The following is a 23442-nucleotide window of genomic DNA, read 5'->3' as shown; positions in this document are numbered from 1 at the left end:
AGTTTCACTGTGATAAAATGAAGGCGGGGTGAGTAAAATGTATGTCAAAGCACTTTTAGAAAACGCTCCACAAAGGTTGGTTTAAGTAATGAAGGCTAATCGGACAAACAAGAGAAGGCTATAAGGGCTGTCATATGACCCTAACAGTACCCAGGGCAAAGCCTTTGCCAGGCCAAAGATAGCATGAACAAATGCGTATCAGATAATCTAGTTGGCAGAGGGCCAATCTGCTTCTCTTCACTACTGACGGTAGATCAAAGTCACTCTCATATGAAGGTGGAGATTTTGGAGGATTGGATGCATCACGCTGCCTTGCTGCTGGGGCACCAGATCCTCCTGAACACACACAAAGCAGACGTGGAAGGCTGGTCAGGGTCAGCAGTTCAGAGTTCCAGACCCTCATGGCCCAATCATGGGCACCAGAATCAGCTCTGCTCGATCTGCCTGACATTCTTCAGGACCTGTGGGATATGGGGCATATGAGGAAACAAGTATAGAAAGCCAGAGTCCCACCAAAAGTGGAACACCTATCCATACCACGCTTGTGAAGGAAACACCAAGCGCAAGAAGAAGAAGAATGAGTATATTCAGAGGTAAAGAAAAGGTCTACTATGGTTACCCCACCTGGCAGAAGACAGCACACGCAACATCTGGTTCCAGAAGACACCTGTGATCAGCAAGATGACACCTGAGGAGTTCTTCTGTTGTAATATTGAGGGATCCAACTAGGACATTGACTGGGATTGTCAAAGATAGCCAGTGAAGTGACTACCACCACCACCACAGCCTCAAGTATGAGGGCAGGAACCCCACCCTGCTGGTTGCAGTACCACATGGCAGTCATATTGTCCGTCAGCACCTGGACTCACCTGCCTCTGATGGAATGCAGAAGATGTATGTGGTGAGGCTGCTCCAACTGAGCCCAGAGACTTCTGAGTTTTACTCATCTGGCCCAGTGATGCTGAATCTCCCACTGCTGTAAGGTGAGTGGCCTGCCGCACGTCATATTGTCTCATCCAGCACAGATGCTCCTGAGTCACCTTGTTGCGTATGCAGATCCTCTCTGAAAGGCATTCCCACTCCAACTGCATTTTCCTCTGAAGGGCCTTCATATTCCAACGGGTATGAGGCATCAACAGGACGCCAGGAGACCAAGCAGTTTCAAAACCGTTAAGGCTGGAATGGAATCTCTTTCCCTAAAAATTGGGATTATGGCTGAATGTCACAGACTTTTTGCATGAAAGGGAAGAAGTCCTTTGGGGCAACTAACTATGTCTGGAAAATCCAAATAAAGAAAATCCTCTGCACCAGCTAGAAATTAGGTTTGGTTTGTTGATCGAAAACCCCAGGGTGGACAGTAATGGCACCAGTCTTTAGGTGTTTCATCTTCAGAAGTTAGGCACAGAGGCACAGGAATACTTGTATATTTGACCAGTAGAAATGCACATCCACCACAGACATTGCCTTTATAAAGACCTGAGAGGCAGGGATACGGCCAAATAGCAGCACAGCAATTGGGAGTGGTATAATCCCATCACAAAGCAGAGAACTCCTGTGTGACTGCTGGTCCAGCACATGGAAGGAGGTATGTGTCCTGTAGACCCAGGGACACAGCACATTCCTCTGAATCCAAGGCGTGCAAAACTTGAGCAAATGTCATCATTGCGTAACTTCTTTTGAAGTAAGAAGTTCAAGAGGTCTTGAATCCGTCTTGGTGACTATGCCGTTTAGGAACCAGACATAATGTCCCAGTCTTCTTGACACCTCAGAACCAGGTTCCACCATTCTGGCAAGCAAAAGAGAGTATCGCAGTGTAATCTGCCGATGCCCAGTAAACTGGGAGGGACATATATATGCAGAAACGGAAGAGCAAAACCATCTTGGATATCTTGAAGGATGCATTGGTCAAACGTGATGGGAAGACAGCAAGGCAGTCAATGTTGAACTCTGCTGCTGACCACTGAACAGGAGATCGGAGGGGGAACAAAAGAGGTTTGGCAGCTTCGTCTGGAGGAAGAGGTGGGTGAAGAGTGTTGCTGCTGTTGACATCGTCCTTTGACACCTTCCCTGCCGCTGCCACCACGAACAACGTGCGGGGGTCGCTGCGCAGCAGAGGGCTAACACTGGAAAGGTCTAACTGTCAAAGTGGGGGGGATGGCCAACTTTAGAGAATATATTTTTCACGAGAGGGAACTGCTAATGAATACAACATAAATCCAAGCGTGGAGGTGGAGACAGACAGAGAACAGATGAGCTCATCGGTGAGCAGTGCAGCCCTGGGCACTATGAACGAGAGTTGTAGAGGGGGAGGGTCTGCAGCACAGAAGGTGCTCTGCATTGCACAGCTTTGGAAACACGTTTACCCTTACCCATTCTTATAAGGACGAATGGGAAGAGCTGCAGTGATGCGGCACTGAACTGGGAGAGCCGGCAAGAAGCCCCCCTGAGCTGTCAAACCGGGAATCAGCCCGCCTACGTCAGGTGATGCTGATCAGTCGCGCCTGATGATTCACAGTAGGGAATTCAAGGACACACGTCGCATCTTTCGGCTTACGTTATGTCATTCAACCAATGCCTGGACATTTATTTAGGACAGCGCTCAGGCCAACAATTGTCACCGCTTCAACAACCCCCCCCCCCCCCAAAAAAAAAAGACACATGCCAAGAGCGTTTCATATGATCGGTCTACCTTGTTAAGTAACAAGATGCAGCAGTCCAGAACGATGCTTGTTTATTTACTGCTGCTGTCCCATCATTCCCCAGATCACTGGTCGTGGTTTTTAAAGTTGTCATCCCACAATTAATTCAGAAAGCAGATTTTAATTAATTCCACTAGGCACGAGCCTTAGCGCCATACATTTCTATACAATTTGGACACAAAAGAAAATCTGGTCAAAAGAATAATTGAGTTTCGAAGTTGTTTGGCAAGTAAACGCACTAGGTGGCGCCATATCACCATTTATGAAAAACATCATAAAGGGAGAGAAAATTCTTGACATTAGTACTGCGTCTCCACGTTCAGCATCTCACACTGTACCACTTCTGCAGCAGAAGGCGGACTAGTTCATGGCAAGGGGAGCCTTTTCCTACTACAATGCTAGTTGCTGAAAGGCAAGCACATCTGCGGACGTCCGCATGAGGGTGGCCATTCGAAGATAACCAATTTGGTGTAGATAAACGTCACATGGCTCTGTTACGCCCCCGCCTTCTCCTGAATTGTGACCACAACACGTGTCCGTCGGACCAACTCATGGGAACGGAAGCCTGGAAGGGCCAACACGTTCATTGTCATTTACCTTTAAAATAAAACCATTGGAAAGAGCGCTTCTGGGTGCAGACCGTACATTATTACAAAATCTGAGAATACCCGTGCCATCAATTTGAGCGACTACCACACCTGCAGCACCGGATGTTAAAATAGGGCAATGCAAATAGTGCCATTATTGGCAACGCACCCCACCCACTCAACCACAGTGCATGCATGCTAAGTAAAAAAATACACAACACAAGTTTTGTTTGGAAAAATATTGTTGCAGGTTTATTCCATACAAAAGTATATAATGTGGTGGGTTAACTTACGGGCGATCCAAAGCAGGCAGGTGTGACCAACCAATGCTGCCCTGCCCGCCTGATGAGCCAAGCAGCACTGTGGAGAACCCAATCAGTGCTGCACGTTATAGGCTGATCCTCTTTCCAGATCACGTGACACATTGGTCCCTTATTACTCACGCCCCTTTCAGGGCAGACCGTAGCAAGGCAAGCCCCCGGTTGTTCAGGCCCACAACCGCCCGAAGGACTAACGGGATGCCAACGCGGATTTCCAGGAACCTGCCATGAGGCTCCTGGAATTTGGTTCTGGCACCCCTATTGTTAGGGTGACCAGATTTTCAAAATTAAAAACCGGGACGGGCACAAACATAGAAAAAGGACTAAATGTACTGTCAGGTTTCAGGGATATATATATATATATATATATATATATATATATATATATATATATATATATATATATATATATATATATATATATATATATATATATATATATACATACATGTATATATAAATACATTTTTTAAGAACACAACCATATATATTTGTGCTCTTTTAAAGAAATGTATTTCTACATTACCTCCCGTTCTGTAAAGAGCACCAGGGTCCAGCTACTGCTGGGCCTGGCCTTGCCCTGTGGCCTCTGCAGCCCTGATTCACACCTCGTTAAATCCTGCTGTGCTGCTCAAGTGAGGCGAAGCAGCACAGCAGGAGAGGTAAAGAACTGAACTTCTGCCGCCGTTTCCCGGAGGGCGGGTCGCATTGTGAGCCTGCATAACACTAATTAACTTGCAGGTTCACCCGACCCTTGCTTAAAAACCGGGACATTTCTTTTATTAACCCAGGCACTACCCAAAAACCCGGACATTTCTCCAAGTTGGAGAAAAGTGTCGGGACACCGGGACACTTCTCCAAAACCCCGGACCGTCCGGGGAAAACCGGGACGTCTGGTCACCCTACCTATTGTGCCCTCAAGAGGTACCCTTCTGTACCCATTTGCTTCCAGATCGCCCTATAACTCCGCCTGCAACACAAAATACTACATGCCATGTACCTTGCCTGCTATCCCCACGCCGGGTAAGTGGTAGGGTGGGAGACGTTGTGTCCGGCGCAACAGAGGATGCCTGGATGGCGGGGTAAGCATGTATACGCCCACATTCCATGGCGCGCCGGAAGTGACACGCTTAGCGCGCCTCAGCCCAGGGGGGGGGACTCCTCCCCGAGTACCGGCATTAGGTGGGGGGGGGGGTGTTTGTGCCCAAATGGCACCAAAGGGGCACCCTTTTAGGGTGGCCCCCTGTGTGGGCCACAGGCAGCCACATAGAACAAAACATCAAAGGCGAGCACTGCAAACCCGGCACAGGTTGTAGCACCAGCAGCATAAAGACTTTAGTGAGAGCAATATCTGGAAAAGAGGCGCACGAGGCCGCTTTGGGTATTCCGCCTTCTGCACAAACTCTTAACATAAGATGGCCCTGTGCACCGTACACAGGCGGGCTGCATCGCGCCATGGGCTTTGGCCTCATATTCTGAACGTGTGTGGCTCCTCCGTTTCACATTCACCCACCCACAGCAGCGCCTGGTTATGAACCGAGGGAGCGCTGAACTTCCCTGTAGTAAGGGAGCGTCCATCGAGAATTTGAACAGGCCCTGGAGAGGCCTGTACTCTGAAAATGGCACCTTAAGGCTTTCATTCCATAGACAACTTCAATATGTCCCTGCCTGAGGCTGCAATTGCTTCATTTAGGTGTCACTGTAGTAGCAAGATCGAACAAAGATCGAACAGTCGGGGCTTACTCTCAAAGGATGGAGTGGGCTAGAACCAGTTCTGGCGGCACAAGTATCACTCGCAATAAGCAGAGTATCCAAGCAGCGTTATTGTAAGAAAAAGAAAGACGACTGTATTAAGGTAAAATACTCCGTAACTTTAACACATTTTATGGCATCATCAATACTCCAAAATCACACCTTGTCTCTATAACTCAGGACGACAACACTCTACTAGGAATCCAGTGGCAGCTATAGCAGAGAAAATGCTTCTGGCGGTTCTAAATTGCCCCTTTCTCTACCTGACTCAGTTCTGTGTCCAGCCTTTAGAGGGCTTCCTGGAGAAGGCATTCAGGATCCGGATTGCCTAGCATAGCCTTTGTCAGGCACAGGTCACACAGTCTGGTGACCACGGACTGTGGGGAGTGGTGTCAGTCACTTGAAGCGGTCTTGAAGTTCAGCATCGGCAGGTGGGGCATACAGGCTCTTAGGCGATGGCAGCCACTCAGTAAGTTGGGGGGCTTGGCACCATAAGTGTTGGAGAGTGGCTCTCGGACCTCATGCTGACATTATTGTAGAATGAGCACAACAATGGAGGAGCACAGGCAGACGGGCCTCCCAAGATTTCCAGGCACGCTGAATGAGAGAGGGTTTGCACATAGTGGTAAAGGATAGCAAACCCAAGGCTTTCTTCAGGTTACCAGCATCGAAAAAGAGGCTGAAGCTGGCACCGCAGGAGTGCATGAAAATTGACCACATCTCACAGCTGCATTACGGCAGAAAGGGATGCACATGGAGATGTGGAATTGCTGGTACAGGATTCTCAACCTACCATTCAGATTGCTGTAGAAACTCTGGGTGCTCATCCGTAAGAGCTGGAGGCACAAAATACTCACAAACCTAGAGTATCCATGGGTCTACAACAATGTTCTGTATACTGTAAACTCTGAAAGAAAAACAACACTGAGATAAACGCCGCAAAAGAAAGGAAAAATATTCAATACATTTCCGGATTCCCTTTCACTCACAAAATACCTCACATTGAAGACTACTTGCTGAGGAGCAATGACAAGGCTCTGGACCATGATTTCCCCCTCTAATATCCGGTTGGTGGCAGCAGAAAATCTCGAGTCAGACTGGGTAACACCCTGGAGTGCCAGCACAGATCTGTTTTCAAGCGCTAAGAGAGAGTGTGAAAGGTTCCTCCATAAGGCACAGTTAGTGTTACACACACTTGCCTTCTAGATGTGGACAAATGCACCCACTGAAATGTTTTGCAGCGCAGATGTAACATTTTGTCAGTTCCGGACTGAGAGTCTGGCCTGACAGCTCCGTTGTCCCGGCAGGGTTGAAGAACCTCCCATACAGCTCACTAACCTCAGTATAAGTAAAGACAACTATAAGATAACCATACTTATCCGCCCCCGAAGCCTACAATGGGGAGCCCTACTGAACTGAAAGAATATTCTGCCCATGCTGACCAACACGTGACAAATATCCTGAACCCAAAAGACATTAGTGGGGCAGCCCAACCTTCAGGGACCAATCGAGAAGGCAGACAAACCGGATGTCATCCTTGCAGCTATATCATCCACCAGAGACTCTAGAACAAAAAACTGACTCCATAGTAATTGCCTTAAACCTACTTTAGGATGACCAAAGAAAACTCTACGAACTAATTGGAAAGATGGAAATCAAAACAGATTACGGAAGATCTCATTAAACAAGTACAAGATTTCAGAGTTTGCTACCTCAAGTAATGGGCCAAAAACATGAGGTTCAAGTCAGGAGGAACAAAATACAGGTGTGGTTGGACTAAGCAAAAAAATTGACAAGGCCTCTATGCTGACCTACCTAGAAACATGGATTTACAAGAAATTGCCTTGAGGGATTGTCCATGTTTTATGCATTAGAAAGAGCACACAAATCTGCCACCTTGAGGAGCACCCTCAAGACCAGTTGTGGCAAGAGTCCTACATTTGAGGGACTGAGACCCGATAGTCCAAAAGGCACAAGAGAAGGGGAACCTATCATTGACAACAGCATAGTAATGGCCTTGCCTAAATTAACCACAGCAGTACCGCAATAAATGCTCTCTTTCACAGAATGGTGGGAAACGGGGGTAAAATATGAACTACTCTTTCCTGCAAAACTGAAACTAACGGTTGCCAACCAAAACTCTAGTACTGGAACCCAGCTGATGGCCATTATTATTAAAACTCTCATGTGATAAGCACCATTGCATAGTTCATCCCAAAATAAGATTTACTAGACTTAGAGCACACTGGGCATATGAGCCAAGATACAAACAATTCGCTAAAAGGGCTTAAATCCTTTCTCCTTCTCTGGTCCCAGACCTACAAGAAGCAGCAAGTTGTAGCCATACTTAGTATATAGGACACACAAGACTCAAAGACAATGTTGATAGAATAAGCTTAGGCTAAAGGCACACCTCCTTTACTAAAATCCATAGCAAACTGCAAAACTCCAACAGTCTCGTTAACCAAGCACCTAACAAGAAAAATAGGGCAAAACAAGCAGATGAGCTCGCTACAAATTTTTTTAGAGCAGTGCCTCAAAGAACTCTTTACGGTACACGAAAAGTCACGCATGCCATACAACTTTGAAATATACAAACAAAAGGGATTGAGGTACAACACAAGGCAGGATCAAATGAGCACCCGAATAAATACTATCACCGCAAATGCCCCCAAAACAGTAGATTAAGAAACCTTAAAAACCTTTCAAAAGGAAGCTTTAGCCTGGACACTACAAAATACAGGTCCAGAAGTTGTCTGTGTAAAGGACTTGAAAGTAATAATAATAGAGGGTTCCACAAGACACAATGGTAATCTAAAAATGCTTGCATTATCATAGGTTGTGGAGAAGGTAGCTTGCTACAAACTTAACAGTGAAGCAGCATTTCTCAAAGTAAATCGTCTGATCTCAAAATAATTCTGAAATCCCTTAAAAGCTTGACTTTCTCTCCAGTCCCCAATGCACATAAAAATCGAACTACCTTCATGTTTTGGATTCCTTCAACATGCATACTCTGAAATTTTCAGTTGTTGCATCAATCTTTTCCCGTCTTTGCCCAATGACCTTCTCCAAAACCTGATTTCTCCTCGGTATAGAGCCATCTCGCTCTTTCAACTTTATGTTGATTTAATGCCATTTCATTACATAATATATTATTTTAAGTAGCCTGTTGCACCAAGAGCCTTTTTCTGACATGTAATGAATAAAAAAATAAAACCCTATTTGAAAAGCTGCATATAATCAACCAAAATATTGTTACATTCTTTAGACAACTGTAGAACATGTCAATCTGCCAACTAAAGAGATAGGGAAGAAAATGACTTACTTTCCTGTAACTGCAGTTCTCCAGTATTGGTATGTTTCATAGATTCACATGCTTGAATCATTGATCGTCGTCGAACATAGGCTATCATGGCAATGCAAAGTCACCTTAAGAGCCTTTCTATGTCCTTTTAAAAAAAAGAAATAACCAACCCTGAACTATAACCAATCAGGCGATAGCAACCTCTACATCATTCCAAACAGAGACAGCGTCCCTTAAATCTTTGACGGCACGTCGTGTGAAAGGAGTCTTCCTGAGCTCTGCTTAATTTTTCCTTTTATATTCCAACTTTTCTGCATCTACAATGTCTTAGTCTTCCAAGAAAGGCCTCTTTAGATACTGCAAATCCTGTGGGAAGGAGAGGCTGCATATGGATGACCCACACAAATACTGTCACTGTCTCTATTGCCTCTACCCTCAACATCAGGTAAAGGAGTGCAAGATTTGTTGTAAAAACATTTCTAAGACTTTAGGAGACAGAGACGGAAGGCTACTTCTGTAGCTACAGAAGTCCAAATCCCAAACTTCCAGGTCATAGGAGGAGGAGAGCCATTCATCTGACAGACCCCCAAAAAGGTCAAGATCCCCTAACTAAGGGACTTCTGAGGAGAGTACTAAGGCCTTGACGACAAACCATAAAGAACACCTAAGAAAGGAGAAACTTAAGCTCATGTCTACTGGGGCGGCCTCCTCCCGACCTTCTACTCAGTCTGTGAAGAAATTGGAGCAAAAACATTTTACCTCCTCAGAACTGCCGATATCTAAAATCCTCTCAGCCCGCCATCAACAGCGACGGCACCGTAGACACCGGTATCAACTAAAATCCGCCACCACCGGTATCAAAGACGTCGACCATCACCACAATTTCGTTGACAAAACCATTGTCGTTGAACTTCAACTATGGCAGAGATTAATGCTCCCATCTCATTGATCAAGGGGATCTCCTCCTCTAAATCACTGTTGACATCGGTGTTGCCTTTGGCTAGTCCAACTTCGAAGAAGTGGTTGTCGACAAACACATTGTCAACAGTTAAGCTGTTGAAAATGACACCGAAAACGATAGTGCCACCTTCAGCCCCGTCGGCAGTGATACCGGCGACAACTGCATCATCGACGAAAACACTGTAGAAAACGGTAGCCCCTTTACCAAAAAAACAAGACTGCATTAAGACCTGAAGTGACCTCCCAGAAAGTCTCACCTTTACTTCTGAGCCATCTATTGGATGTGGAGGAGTTGAATGATGATGGGCCTTTTGGGGATGCACACAGTCCTTCAGAGCTTCAGGTGAAATACCAGGAGGAAGATTCGGATAATAACGATGAAGAGCAATATTACCATTCATATGTCCTTCCTAGGCGGCTTTATGAACCTTTTGAATATCACCCGCATCCCCAGCATAGACATGATGAAATGCACATGCCACGTCTCTAGCACAAGAACTGCAAGCCATGCTACAGGGTTACAAGAGGAGATTTCCATATCTTCCACAGGACCAGCAAACAGTTCCACTCCAGCATGTTTCTCCTACTACACTTAGAAACATGCCACCACCAATAATGCCCAGGATAACACCTGCTTTTAATATCGCACCAACTCCAGGTGTGGACCGCTAGTCCTCAGACGATGAGAGAGGAGAGATCCACTTCTCAAAAACCACAAGATGAATGGTATGAGGCCATGGTCCCTACTCCATCACCTCCATAACCTCATCCTGCAGACTCTCCCCCACAGGACATCGGTAATTTTCATAATCTGATGGAACGAGATGCAGTATGATTTCATCTGCCAACTTCTGTCAAGCAGTCAGACTGTTCCCTACATGATTTTAAAGAGCAAGTCAGAAAGTCTGTAAGATCCATTCCCATTACAGATGATATCTGGGATGACGGTATGCAAATAATGAAACATCCTGCTACGGAAGCACCACTACCACCTCGCCTCAACAAGAATTATAAGGCCACTGATGATTCACCTGCTTGCCTCATCGGTCACCCAAAGAATGACTCATCTCTCAAGGGGCGCAAAAGCGCTCCAGAAATTCTTCTGCAACCATTTCTGCACCGATGGACAGGGAGGGCAGGCGCTTGGACCACATAGTGAAAAGATTCTCCATCATGCCAGCCATCATGGTCCGAGCAATCAACTCACTAGCAATCCTGGGGAGCTATGACTGCCAGATGTGGTCAGATGTTAGCAGTCTGCTTCATTTGATCCCTGAAGACAAGAAGGCGGAGCCCAAAAAAATCTTACAGGAAGGTGAACCCACTTCCTCAGAAATTATCGACTGTGCTCTTGAAATCGCCTCAACAGGCTTTCAACAGTTGGCCAGGGCAGCGGTCTTAAGGTGACAAGGATGGCTTAAGGCTATCACTTTTAGACCGGACGTCCAGTCAAAGATACTGGGCATGCCCAATGGTGATGAGACTTTTTTGTGAGAAGCATATTGATGATGCCTTATTAGCCATCAAGACAGACATGGACACTGGCAGATCTCTTGGCACTCTCCAGTTAAAGAAGTTGCCCTTTCGAGGAGCTGGAGGTTTCTCCACCTATAGAGGGGGCTATCAGACACCCCAACATTATCAGCCTGAATCCCAGTATAGGCCTACCGCCAACCACCCTCCACAGCCTACCACAAGAAAGGCACACGCCGAAAGCAAATCCTCCCCCACCTCCCGGGTCGCAATACTGGCTTTAAACAGTGACCTGGACTAGGAAGACATGGCTTGGCAGTTCGGGCTGGACTGTTCCCATGAGGCACAGGGTCAGACTGATTTGCATATGGTCATGTTTGAACTGGGGTGGTTGAATGATCATGGATTAAACCCAGATCAATAGCCTGGGGGTGAGTGTTTGGTTTGCTCAAGCGCTCCATCCATCATTCCCTTTGGTATCGTTTTGTTCGCCCTAAGTTGGCTGGGTAGGCCAAGACGTGGGTCCGTTGCTCACTTTGCCACTGGATTCAAGATATCCTGGCTGATGAAAGTTATGAAGCGAAACCGGGCCCGGGATGCTTGTTTCCGGTCCAGAGAAGACATGGCTTGGCATTTTGGGCAGGACTGTTCCACGAGGTACAGGGTCAGACTGATTTGCATATGGCCATGTCTGAACTGGGGTGGTGGAATGAGCTAAAGAATGATGATGGACTAAACCCAGATCAGTTGACTGGGGGTGAGTGTTTGATTTGCTCAAGCGCTCCGTCCATCATCCCCTTTGGTATCGCTGGACTAGGTACCGGCTATGATCGATGTTACATAATGCTTTACATAATGATTCTCATTGTGAATCCCACTTTGACAATGGAGAACGATTCAAGCATGTGACTCTACGAAAGATCTAAAACTGGAGAACTATTATTACCTGCACAGATTCCTAAATGAGGGATGGCAAGGGAAGTTTGAGGGTAATTATGGTATTATTTCTGAGTTGTGGCAATTAACAGCAATCGCTCTGTGGTTGGGATGTTTCAGATAAGGAATACACACTCTTACAAGCCTTAGAATGTTTTTATTGATTGCTTAATGGGTTGGACAGAGATGCTGCAAGTACTGGTATTATTGATTTAATTGCCAAAATGTAACCTGTTTAGGTTGATTCCGACATGTACTTCAACATTTTGAAGCAATTGTTAATTTATATGCTTTTTCCAAATAATAAAAATGGAAGAAATACAAATTCTAACGGTCTCAGCTGCCAGGGGGAGACAGATCATTATATTCTACACCATGTTTGCTCTTGGGTTCAAGAGCAAATTGTATGGAAATATTTTATAAAGCTTAGTGCTCTACTAGGCTACAACACTGAACCCTCAAGTAGACTTATTAAGCTCCGCTTTACAGCTCGATTTAAACATTTGCACAGAGAATGGTTCTTCTGGTCTATGATAACAGCTAATAGGACTACTGGCCATAAGGGTTTATATCGCGCTCTTCCTGATGAGCAAGAATGGGAGAGCCAACTATTACATTTGTATTATTTTGAAACTGCTGGTAAAGACTGAAAGGCCACTAGCCGAAGATTCGATTGCAAATTTCTGAAATATCTAGTTGCAATATAATTATCAATTGTATTATGTTCAGAATAGTTTTTTGACCATGGAATACATAAAATAATGATATTTTGTGTTTACTTGTTACGAAGGTGGGTAGAATCTTACAACTGTACCCACCTTTGTAACATGAAAAAAGAAAACCGTTCTATTATCAACAAAAATGGGACCCTTGACCACTAGAATATAACTGAAAACAATGTAACATGGAATGCATGATTACAAACAAAAAACTCATAATAAGAACGAAAAAAGCTTTGTTCTATCAACAAGTGGATCTTGTTGAACATGATATCTCGCACATTGTCTATGCCCTGCTTCAGGAGTTTTAACAGCTAATCGCTAGTTTTGGGTGACTGCTTGGAACCTACAAACATTTGCACACTACACAGAACAAAACATTTCAAAACTCAAAAGGCTACTGCATAACACAATCTACTAAAGCAATTAATTCCCATCTTATCAAAGTACTCCAGGAATTGATCACACGAGCATGAATACACGAGGATTTGAGTGCTTCACACACTTTACTGAATCAATTCAAATGAGTGATTCTTAAACGCTTGGAAAGGAATGGAGTAGATTAGGATAAACCTGGTTTGCCTGGTAAGCCAAGTATTCCCCATTACAAATATCCATCTTTAATGTGGAAAATATTGCTGTGATTGGACAGAGACAGAATAAATGAGGTTTGAGTGGGAAATGCAGCTAATCAGAAGAACATAATGTACAGATAAATCCACCTCTTCAGCACCGTGCCAATGTATATGTTAACATACATTACATAATAGCATCTTAAACCTGATGTATCATTGCAAGATTGGAACGCTTTCGACAAAATAATTACCAATGCTTTCTGCCAACTTTCAATTGTAAATGTAAATGTAAATGTACATGTATTTATATAGCGCAAATCGCCCACATCGCAGGCATCTATGCGCTTGCTTAGGGAACCCGTCCTGGTATTCCCCTGTGAGATAACCCCGGCAGGGTATCCACAAGGTGAAAGCCAGGCATCCCGCCGCGAGGGGCCGTTGTGGAGATTAAGCAAGCTATTGCCCAGAGTCGCAGAGTGTGAACCCGTGAATCGAGTAGGCACCGGAGTGAGAATTATCGAGTCTGGAATTATTGAGCCCAACCCCCGTCGGGGCGGGGAATTAAACCCTGGTCCAGGGCCGATCTCAGCTTCCGGGTCTGCCGCCTCTAACCCCTGAGCCACACTTCTCCACATCATAACATTATGAATGAACAATCATTATTTAGTACTCATTTCACACAAGTTTTAAATGCATTATTGCTAAAACTAAAACGGAAGAAGCGAGTGGTAGGGTCACATTGTCATGTTGTAATACCATTCCTGGGATGCCTTATGTTCAGAGGACATTTTTTTATGATCCACTTTACGGTAATCAATAGTTGCACCACATTGTAGGCATCTAAACTATGCCCATTTCCATGTATCCCTGAAATCTAAGCAAAGGTCTAACCCTCAAACGGAGTCTGTGGGTGGTTTGTGACCTACTAACCAAAAGTGAGCATGTTAATGGGTAAAACAGGAATGTAGAAATCTCCTGGTACAGCCAGACAGTAGGTTTCAGGAGAAAAGAAAACCCCAGCTAAATCAACCAGAAATTCTTCTTAAAGCAGGGCCCGCACCATGCTCTTCATGAAACTCTACATTTCAGCAAGTGAGAGAATCAAAAAGGACCACAGAAAATTAACAGGTGAAGGAGTCCCATGAGGATTTGTCAACACTTACAAGGTCAACAACCTCTCCAAGCACCACAATCGGTATTAAAACTTCTCAAGGTAGTATTAGAAGTTAAAACCTAATTGAATGGCGTCTGTGCTCTCCATGACTTACATTTAGCAGTGATATAGGTTACTGAAATGTTTCATCTGCCATTGCAGCACTTATCCTAGGGAAATTGTGGCATGGATGGGTAAACCTCTTTGACCCTCAGTATAGTATAAGCTGAATAGCCCATGAACATCTCAAGGCCACTCAATCTTTAAGCACGGTCATCCAGCCTCTGAGGAAACCTTCCATGCTCCTTCGCTGTGCTTATGCACCAAAAAACGTATTTCTAGCAATCAGCCATTGATAATGGTGGACTGTGGATACTGCATTTAAAAATATGTGAAGGCAATGCTCATGCAATACATTGCACAATACATATTTTATGAAAAGAAGACTTAAAAGGAGTGATACAGATGAATCAAGAACTTCCTTCCATAAATAACTTACCATAGGCCTTTTGCAGGTCAGTGGAACAAGTATGTGACAACGTTTATGGACCAGGAGTTTGCAGGTGATACACTTGTAGCCCTGCCTTCCAAGGCCCCATATCCTTTCGCTGCACTGGCCACAGTATGCTCTCTGTCAAAGAAATAAAACAATCCTGTCACAACCTGAACAAATGGAATGGCTTTTGGATGGAATGACTACAACACATGAATACATAATAATAGATGCTGGACGCACATTCATTCAAGTAATTTCCTTACCACAAAACACGTATCTTACTATGTTTAGTTGACTGAGCATCTAATACAACTATACACTATTCTATGGTACAGAAAAACAACAGGTTGCATTCGTGTAACAAGACAGGTGAAGCTCGGGAGTTTAAGGAATGAACAATAACAGAGATCATGTCATAAGCTGAATAACAAGAAGGCAATTTGTAAATTCCCTAATGAGGCATGAGAATGGAGGAATGCGAGATTGGGTGGTTTTAAGGGCAATCTACGTTCTTGGAGAACATAGATTGTAATTAAGAACAGAGGGCTACATTTATATGTTTGTGGAGAGGAAAATCCGTTGCAATAGTGGCAATGTTCCATCCCGCCAACATAGTGGTTTTAGGGATGAATCTGCAGTTGGTTTGCAGTACTACACTGTCCTTGAATAATGTAATGAAACCTTGAATAACCGTGACCCCTCTTGCTAACAAGATGAGTATAAAGAATGCTGGCTTGCAAGTTACATACCTGATAGCAGCTGAATGAATCGATTTTAAGAGACAACCCATACATTGACAGATCTTTCTTTGGCTCCCAGAAGGCAACTGCTTGGTCACTACAGGAGCCAGTACGGGATAAGCCTTCCATGAGCTAAGTGTTTAATAGTGCAATTGGAGTAAAGTGGTGTGAACCAGACTATGTAATGTAGTGAGACATAACCACAAAATGCACTTATTCACAACAGTGTCATCCAAATACAACATATAACGTGCAGGTGAGATTTAATCGACTGCAAGTCTTTACTCTTGTAACACTAGCAAAAATATCTCAACATTTCAGCACACTTCACCATGTGAACGTCACTCTGACACCTAGAATGATCTGGCAGCAAACCTTTGAGATGCAAGGTTGCGAGAATCAATGTACTTAGGAACCATGCCTTCAGCGACAAGAATGGGGTCATACCTGTCCCAACAATGCAGGGTAATTCTATACACACTATCTGTAGCCAATGGTAGGATGATGGAACCCTAACATAATTTAGGACTTCGACAAATGATTTGTATTTTCCTTTCTATTTTGGAAATCAGTTTGGACATTAGGGAAATGGGAGGACAGACATAAGCAAAGGCCTCCCTCTTCGTCAGTTTTGCCAGTACAAAGATCACTCATCCTGTGTTGAGTTCCATGGAGAGCTAGGCTTGGTTTGGCCCGTCGCATTTCTGGAAAAATTCTTAAAGTGATCAGTCCTGTAAAGCTTGCAGGAAGGAGTTTCCTTAGTCTCTGCTGAGTGTGCCCTCTAGGTCTCTGGGTAGGGCTGGCAGGGATTCTATGGTTATGGAAATATTGTATTGAATCACTGGGTGCCGTATCCTTTAGACCCCCAAAGAAGTTATGTGGACTGTATACCAGCTGGTTTCTGAGAAAAAAATCATGGATGTAATGTGAGTCTGCTCTAAAATGTTTTGTTCAAGCGAATTTTCTTTTGCACAAGTTGGGTGAATGACGCCCAAGTTTCAACACAACTATGTGAAGTAGGGGCATGTATCTCACCAATATCCATGTGGGTGACTGCCTCTCCTCCTGGCCTTCTAGAAACACAACATTGAGATGGACACTGAGGTTCTGCCTCTGAAATGATATGGCAGTTGTTAGGTGGAGGGAGTATGTGGACATGAGTTGGAGGTTGTAGAGGTATTAAATGCAGAGGTGAGGGCTGGGCGGTTGTAGGGGCTGCATGACGAGCTTGGAGTGCAGTGTAGATTGCCAATTGCAGGATCTTCAGTAATGAGTTTGCAACAAAAGCACTTGTTTTGTATAGTCTAAACAGAGATTTTAACCATTTCGGGAGTTTTGTCAGCCATGCTGAGAATGAAAAGCAGTGTCTCAGAAATGAGAAATCTGTCTCTGTCCAAAAACACCAATAGGCCCAAAGGAAGGAGCCCAGAAGAGCTATACACGACACCCAAGCAACGAGGCAGGTATGCTACACAGCTTACTTCCTAAAAGGTATGGCTTTAATGCAGACATGTAGTTTTCCCATCTGATGATGTGGAATTCCGACGCATGTGGCTCTGTATTTAAGAGCCCTCAAAGTAATTAGTATGACACAAAAACGCAAAAAAGTGCAACATAACGCACTCACCTTAGTGGTATTATATTTTGTTCTAACAATAAAAACAATTTTAAAGAACAGTATTATAATGATTGCGCCTTCATTAAAACTAGAGTAATTGTTGATTTAGTCATTTTGGTTTTTTTTAACGTTGCATTCGATTATTTCTGGAAAGCAAGTAAAATACTTTTATTGAACTGTTATAATCATAAAAAGAGTGGAACATACCACCATGAAGAAAACGTCATAATTCAGATTCAGAATAAAAATTACATTGGGAAGTTAGTACTGTACTGCTCATTTTTCAGACCCACTACGGAATGATGTGGGACCCTGGTCTTTGAAGCACTAATTTCAAGTTCAGCAGCAGTGCAACATATATGCAGTTTATTGAGAGCCCATATCCACTGGAAGACTTGAAATTTCAACTCTGACCTTCCTTATGTCAGCACAGAATGGCAGGCTATGGGCTTGCTGCTACTGCACTTAATGAGGCAGTCTCCTAATTACTGAACAATGAGCTGTAACCAACACATCAAAGAGCCAAATCGCAATCAGTTACTCTTACAAACAAGGGAGAATCCCATTCTGCGATGATTGTGGTGAAATGTTAAAAGAACTTCAAATGACAGAGCTGTACGGCTTCACCTTTCATGTAGTGTACCGTCAATTTAATAAAAAATTTGACGATCTTATGCTTCCGTGCCCTCCAAGTTAATTTCTCAAATAGTACATACAAAATTAAAGTGTTAAAGGCCAAAACCTCTGTGCAACTCTGTCCACTCTTACTTTTTAGAGCGTTGAAAAAAAATGTAATGCATTACCTAGTACGATGGAAATGAGAATAAAATAATACTAAAGCATAAGGGAAAGAAAACTATTATATAGTTATTAATGTTAAAAAACGTGACACAGAATGCTCGAAAAATATTCTTACAAGAAAGGAGGAGGGCATTCAACATAGTGCTCAAGGGAAGAAAAAACACCATATACAAGATAATGGAAGTGGAGTTAAGCAGCAATAAGGAGCATTACTAGATGTACCAGAGGCTCCATAAATGCACTAAGCGCCAATATAACTACATTCCAGTTTTTCCAAACAAGTACAACGTAAAGGATTTCCACATAAGCCTGGCAGCCTACCAGAAAAAGTTTCTAAATATTTTCACTGTAAGGCAATGACCACTAATGTGTCCTCTTCCTTAATTTGGACCTAAATGTCTACTATTGCTTCCTCTCTTCTTGGGTGTTCTATATTAGTATCCATTTCGCAGTCTTCCATACATACTGTGCAGCTGCACCAATGTTTGTCTTTTCTTCCTTGAGAATATTCTTCTGATCTTCCTAAAAAGATATCTGCTTTCCCAAAGACTATGATTATAATCCTTAACAACAAATGTACATGCTTTTACTGTGAAATATATATTTTGGATGCTCCACTTCCAGAATGAACACTAACAGGGAGGAGAATGTTCTTCTTTTGTGCCTTCTACTTGGTCACATTTAAAAGAGGGAGAACAGATACTCCGGATACTGTGCGTGAGAATACGTTTGAGTCTCTTTTCCTCTGCTCTAGTGGAATTTTTGATAGTTTTTTCACAAACAATTACTTAGATGCCTTGGTTAGTTTTAGTTTAAGATTAGACAGAGCAAAGATAGTGGGATTACCATAAGGATCCAATTTTAAACAGCCAGTTTAACTAACCTCTTTGGCAAACCTCCTGAAGATATCCTCAATAACTCTGCTATTTCTTATCACAAATATTATGGCTATGCTCAGTTGTATTAAAATTACATTTAACATTTAGGTAAGATTCTTGTGATCATTCAAGGCTGGGTGACACTTCAGCACTTGATGCTGAACCAAATTAAGACAAATTCTTTTAACCTTCCTCCATGGGGATGCTGGCAGAAGGCCTGCAACTGGGCCACTTAATTTAGAGTTTACAAATCACCTGGTGATCCCCAGTGTGTGTCCTGCCCCAAGTTGGGCTGAGGGAGGGCAGTCCTGGAATCTACAAATGACACAGTTGATTCTGGACACACCTGTGCAATGGGGTTTTGTGAGGACCTCTGCTCTGATACGGCTTTCTGACCTGCACCACACCATTCCCCAAATTAGCTGTAAAATGAGGTGAGCATACCCAAGCCTCTGATTGTGGATGTTGAGGTTACGGGTGTATAAACTTTTGCTAGACTTTCTAAGTGAGGGCTTTTCCTTGTGGAGAGTGGATTGAAGCTGACAGAGACCCAGGTGACAGTGGCTTCGCAAACCCAACATAATGCCCGGCAGAAAATGCACATAAAGCAGCATGGTAGCAGCAAATAAGGCTGGAAGTTGTCCCCAACTCCCTCTGCTACACCCTTTAGTGGTGCAAGTACATTATATGGTAGAATAGGGGAAGGTCTGTTGAAAAGGACAGCGCAAACTACCATCTTCCACTTCACCCTGAGGATGTGAACTGGAGGCTTGCCTCTCATTGACGTGGGCTGCAGAGGAGGGACCAAGTGATAAAGGATGGTACCAGTTAAGATATTCAGTGACCCTGTGTCTGAAAGATTTAGGGCCATATGTATCAACACCCTCAATTGCGATTCTCAAATAGCGATTTTTTAGAAATCGCTATTTGAGAATCGCTAAAAGGGATGTATGTAAAAAAAAAAAAAAAAAAAATCGGAATGAATGTGAAGTAATTCTCAATTTGCGATTCGCAATTTGAAAATCGCAAATTGAGAATAATTTCAAGGGTGCAAGGGTGTCATAAGGACACCCTGATGCACCCCTGAAATGAACACATGTGTGCGTATGGCACACATACATGCCCTAAGGGCATGTATGTGCGCCACATGGCACCTTTACAAATGCCAAAAAGTGCATTTGTGAAAGAAATGGCAAAATACCACCAACTTCAAGTTGGTGGTAATTTGCGATTTCTTAATGTGAAATCGTACATCTTGGGTGCTTCATACATAGCATTTAAGGAATCGCAATTTGCGATTCCTTATATGCTGACGCAAAATGAAGGAATCGCAAATTTTGTGATTCCTTAGTTTTGCGATGCGATTTTAATCATACATCGCATTTTACGAATTTTTAGTCGCAAACGCTGCTTTTTTGCGAATCGCAGTGTTTGCGACAAAAAAACGGATGATACATATGTCCCTAAGTGCCTAGGCTGATAGTCTAGAAGGACAGGAACTATTTATAAAATGGCCGTTCAAATGATTTTGCCAAATCTATGCAAGGAGTTCCTAGTCTAGAAGGACAGGAACTATTGATAAAATGGCCATTCAAATGATTTTGCCAATTCTATGCAAGGAGTTCCTGGTCAAAGGATTTTACTCCACTTTCTCCTCTAGCTGACATTTGGGGAAAGCAGAAGTGGTTGTGAGATATGGAAACTGGACTCATGGTACCACTGAAACCACTCCATATCGGAATACCCATCCACTTCTGTGGTAAATTTTAATTACCTATACGGAATTTATGTGGTAAAGTTCAATAACAATAACTCAGTCAAAATGAAGAGGCAGAATCCGTGGTATCTGAGGTTTAAAAGGGGGTTTTATTCCTTAAAAAGGAATTGGTTCGAACCAATGGTAGCATGACCCATCGCCACGAGGGTTCAGGGTGGGAATTGCAATGGACATGTACAATGATTTATTAACAAGCAATCGTATATATAGTCATTTCATACAGTAATATTGAATGCAGAAGGCGTAACAGCTGAGAGAAACGAGATAAGAGCAGAAATACGTAACAGGAGGCGTGCACCAGGGCGTACACGGAGGTGTGTGCAAGTAACGTCACATAGAGGTGTCATAAGTGGGTGGATCCCTAGAAGGATCCTGCAGAGTCAGCAAGAACATGTGGCAGGGATGCGCGCGCAGCAGCATGACGTGTGATTGACGTGGAACTGGAGGGTGAAGGGGACTTGACATTTAGCCCTACATGTGGAGACAGAAGTCTGGAGTGTCAGAACAACCTAATCCCAAATCATATCTAATATCTTGTGTTTGAGGAACTGTATTATCTAGAAGGAAAGGTCTCTTGGGTAGAGGCTATTCTATACTGACTGTTAATGCGTGTATATGCAACTGCGTGTCTACGTGTAAAGCAAGGGGCCATGGGCCTACCATGGTAACGGAAGCTATGAATTACTTGCATGGAGACAGAAAGGCCGGGCCCTTTGCTCTGCAGCTGGGAAGGATGTTTACCTAAACTGCTAGACAGGAATGTGATTTTCGAGGAGCGGAGCAGATAACTTGAAGGCTGAATACGGTCTTGGCAGGCCGGCAGGCTGAGCCAGGCACCGCTAGCCGCGCAGGGAGTGAGTGAAAGGTCATGGATACAGATGCAGGTTCAGGCTGTAGCTTCCAGAGGCAGAAGGCAGGAGAAAGCTTGAATGGCAGAAAACAAGGCCCAACTCGCCAGGGCCAGGAAAACATGAAAGTGCACCATGTAAAGACGTTGGCAAGGCACACTTAGGAACTGAATATCGGACCCATTCATGGTGGATCAGAAAGAGGACATATTAACGTTGGACGCAAATGTATTTGCGTCTTCATAGCTGGTTGTGGAGGGAACTTACATGTACTAGAAGCAGGTACATGGAGCCGTTGGGGTCTACGATAGGGGACACAATTGACCATAAAAATTCATATTACCTCATTCCCTCCTTGTCCCCTACGGACCCTTCATGATATATCAATCCTCATTAATCTATCAATCTGTTCATGTAACATCATTTGCTCTTCTTTCTTCTTATGGCGTTTTGAATGAGGACTTGAATGAGGAATACATGATGTGGCGTACAAGCCGCAAATCGCTGGCCCACATTGCAGACATAGGCAACAACTGAATACTATGAGAAGGCCAATACCTAGGAAGGATAGGACTTTCCATCCCCAGGCTGACAACGTTGTCCAGAACCACCCGGACCAAGTCCAGGTGCCTGGATTCTGATGTATCAGACTTGCAATCTTATGAAGGCGAGTTATGGCTCTATATACTGATGGCGCGTTTTCTGGAATGAAAACACAGCAGCTCGACCCGATGACCTTACAGGCTCCGCCCCTATCGGCCAGGATGACGTCAAGGACGAGACGATTTTGAAGAACAACAATCCGCATAGCAGACTGCTCCTCTGTTAAGTTGCCCAGAGCGGAAGTAGTTTCATTCACTACAGCTTCAAGGGTTCTAGTTAATTTTCGTATCAGTTTACTATTAAAGACAGCACCTAGGTAGGGAAAGAAACCTTTATTGAAATCTGTATATTGTTCCCATGCCGTTTCAGTATAGTCGACAATTGGGAGATCTCTCTGTGGTCTATTGTGTACTAGATGAGTATTTCTATGATAATCAGGAGGGGCTAGGAAAACAGGTGGCAGAAGGAATGCAATGTAACAGGTGCCATCCCAATCTAGAGGTAAGCGTATATATGCGGTATGACCACAAATGAAGTAGGAATGACGTGAAGCTTTAAAGGTAGACTTGCCCTTATCACTGAATTCGATCACAGTAGTACATCTACTATGACCCAGGTGTACTGAACCATTTTTCCTGACACATAATTCACCTTTGACTGGAAGTACGGACATGGCGGGCAAGACTGGTTCTGTTTCGGATTCAACACTGAGAATCATGAGGTTAAGTGTAAAGTTACCTAATCCATATACTTCATTTTCTAGATCAGTTCCTGTCCTTTTGGGGAGACCCTCCTTGTCAGGGAAACAGACTTTATGCAGAACGACGTTCAGGTTTCCCCATACCCAGTTACCCTGGTAGACTACGGAATCGGAATCTAGAGAGTTTATTAAACTAAACCATGCACCACAGGACCCATTATGTGTGAACGGGTACGGAAAAAGAGGCAGAACTCCTTTGTATTTCTGATAGGGAGGGAGTCGGCCACATATCCAACAATTTGTAGCATTGCTGGTCTGATGGGAATGATGTAACATACTAATGAATGTATTGTTGCGCAGCGCAAGTCTGTAAGAAAGTTCGTGTGGGGGCAGTTCACTAAAAGAATGCTCGGCAGTGACGTTGAAGGGAGAATTTGCACGCTTGAATATAGGGTAGTATATGTGTAGAAGCACACTTGCAGCAATAATCATAAGGCTCAGAA

The 23442-nt window shown here is 43.8% G+C and overlaps 1 protein-coding gene across 2 annotated transcripts in view; it reads right to left on the bottom strand.

Annotated features, from left to right (window-relative positions):
* PRKCZ (protein kinase C zeta) overlaps positions 1–23442 on the bottom strand; it is a 943345-nt gene that overhangs the window by 196491 nt on the left and 723412 nt on the right. For both annotated transcript variants that reach the window (XM_086921534.1, XM_086921535.1), the window contains one exon: positions 14978–15109. In XM_086921534.1, coding sequence (XP_086777660.1) covers positions 14978–15109 — 132 coding nt within the window. The remainder of the gene's footprint in view (positions 1–14977; positions 15110–23442) is intronic.

Source organism: Lissotriton vulgaris, chromosome 5, assembly GCF_964263255.1.
Source record: "Lissotriton vulgaris chromosome 5, aLisVul1.2, whole genome shotgun sequence".
Lineage (NCBI taxonomy): Eukaryota > Metazoa > Chordata > Amphibia > Caudata > Salamandridae > Lissotriton > Lissotriton vulgaris.
This window is presented reverse-complemented; position numbering and strand designations above follow the sequence as displayed.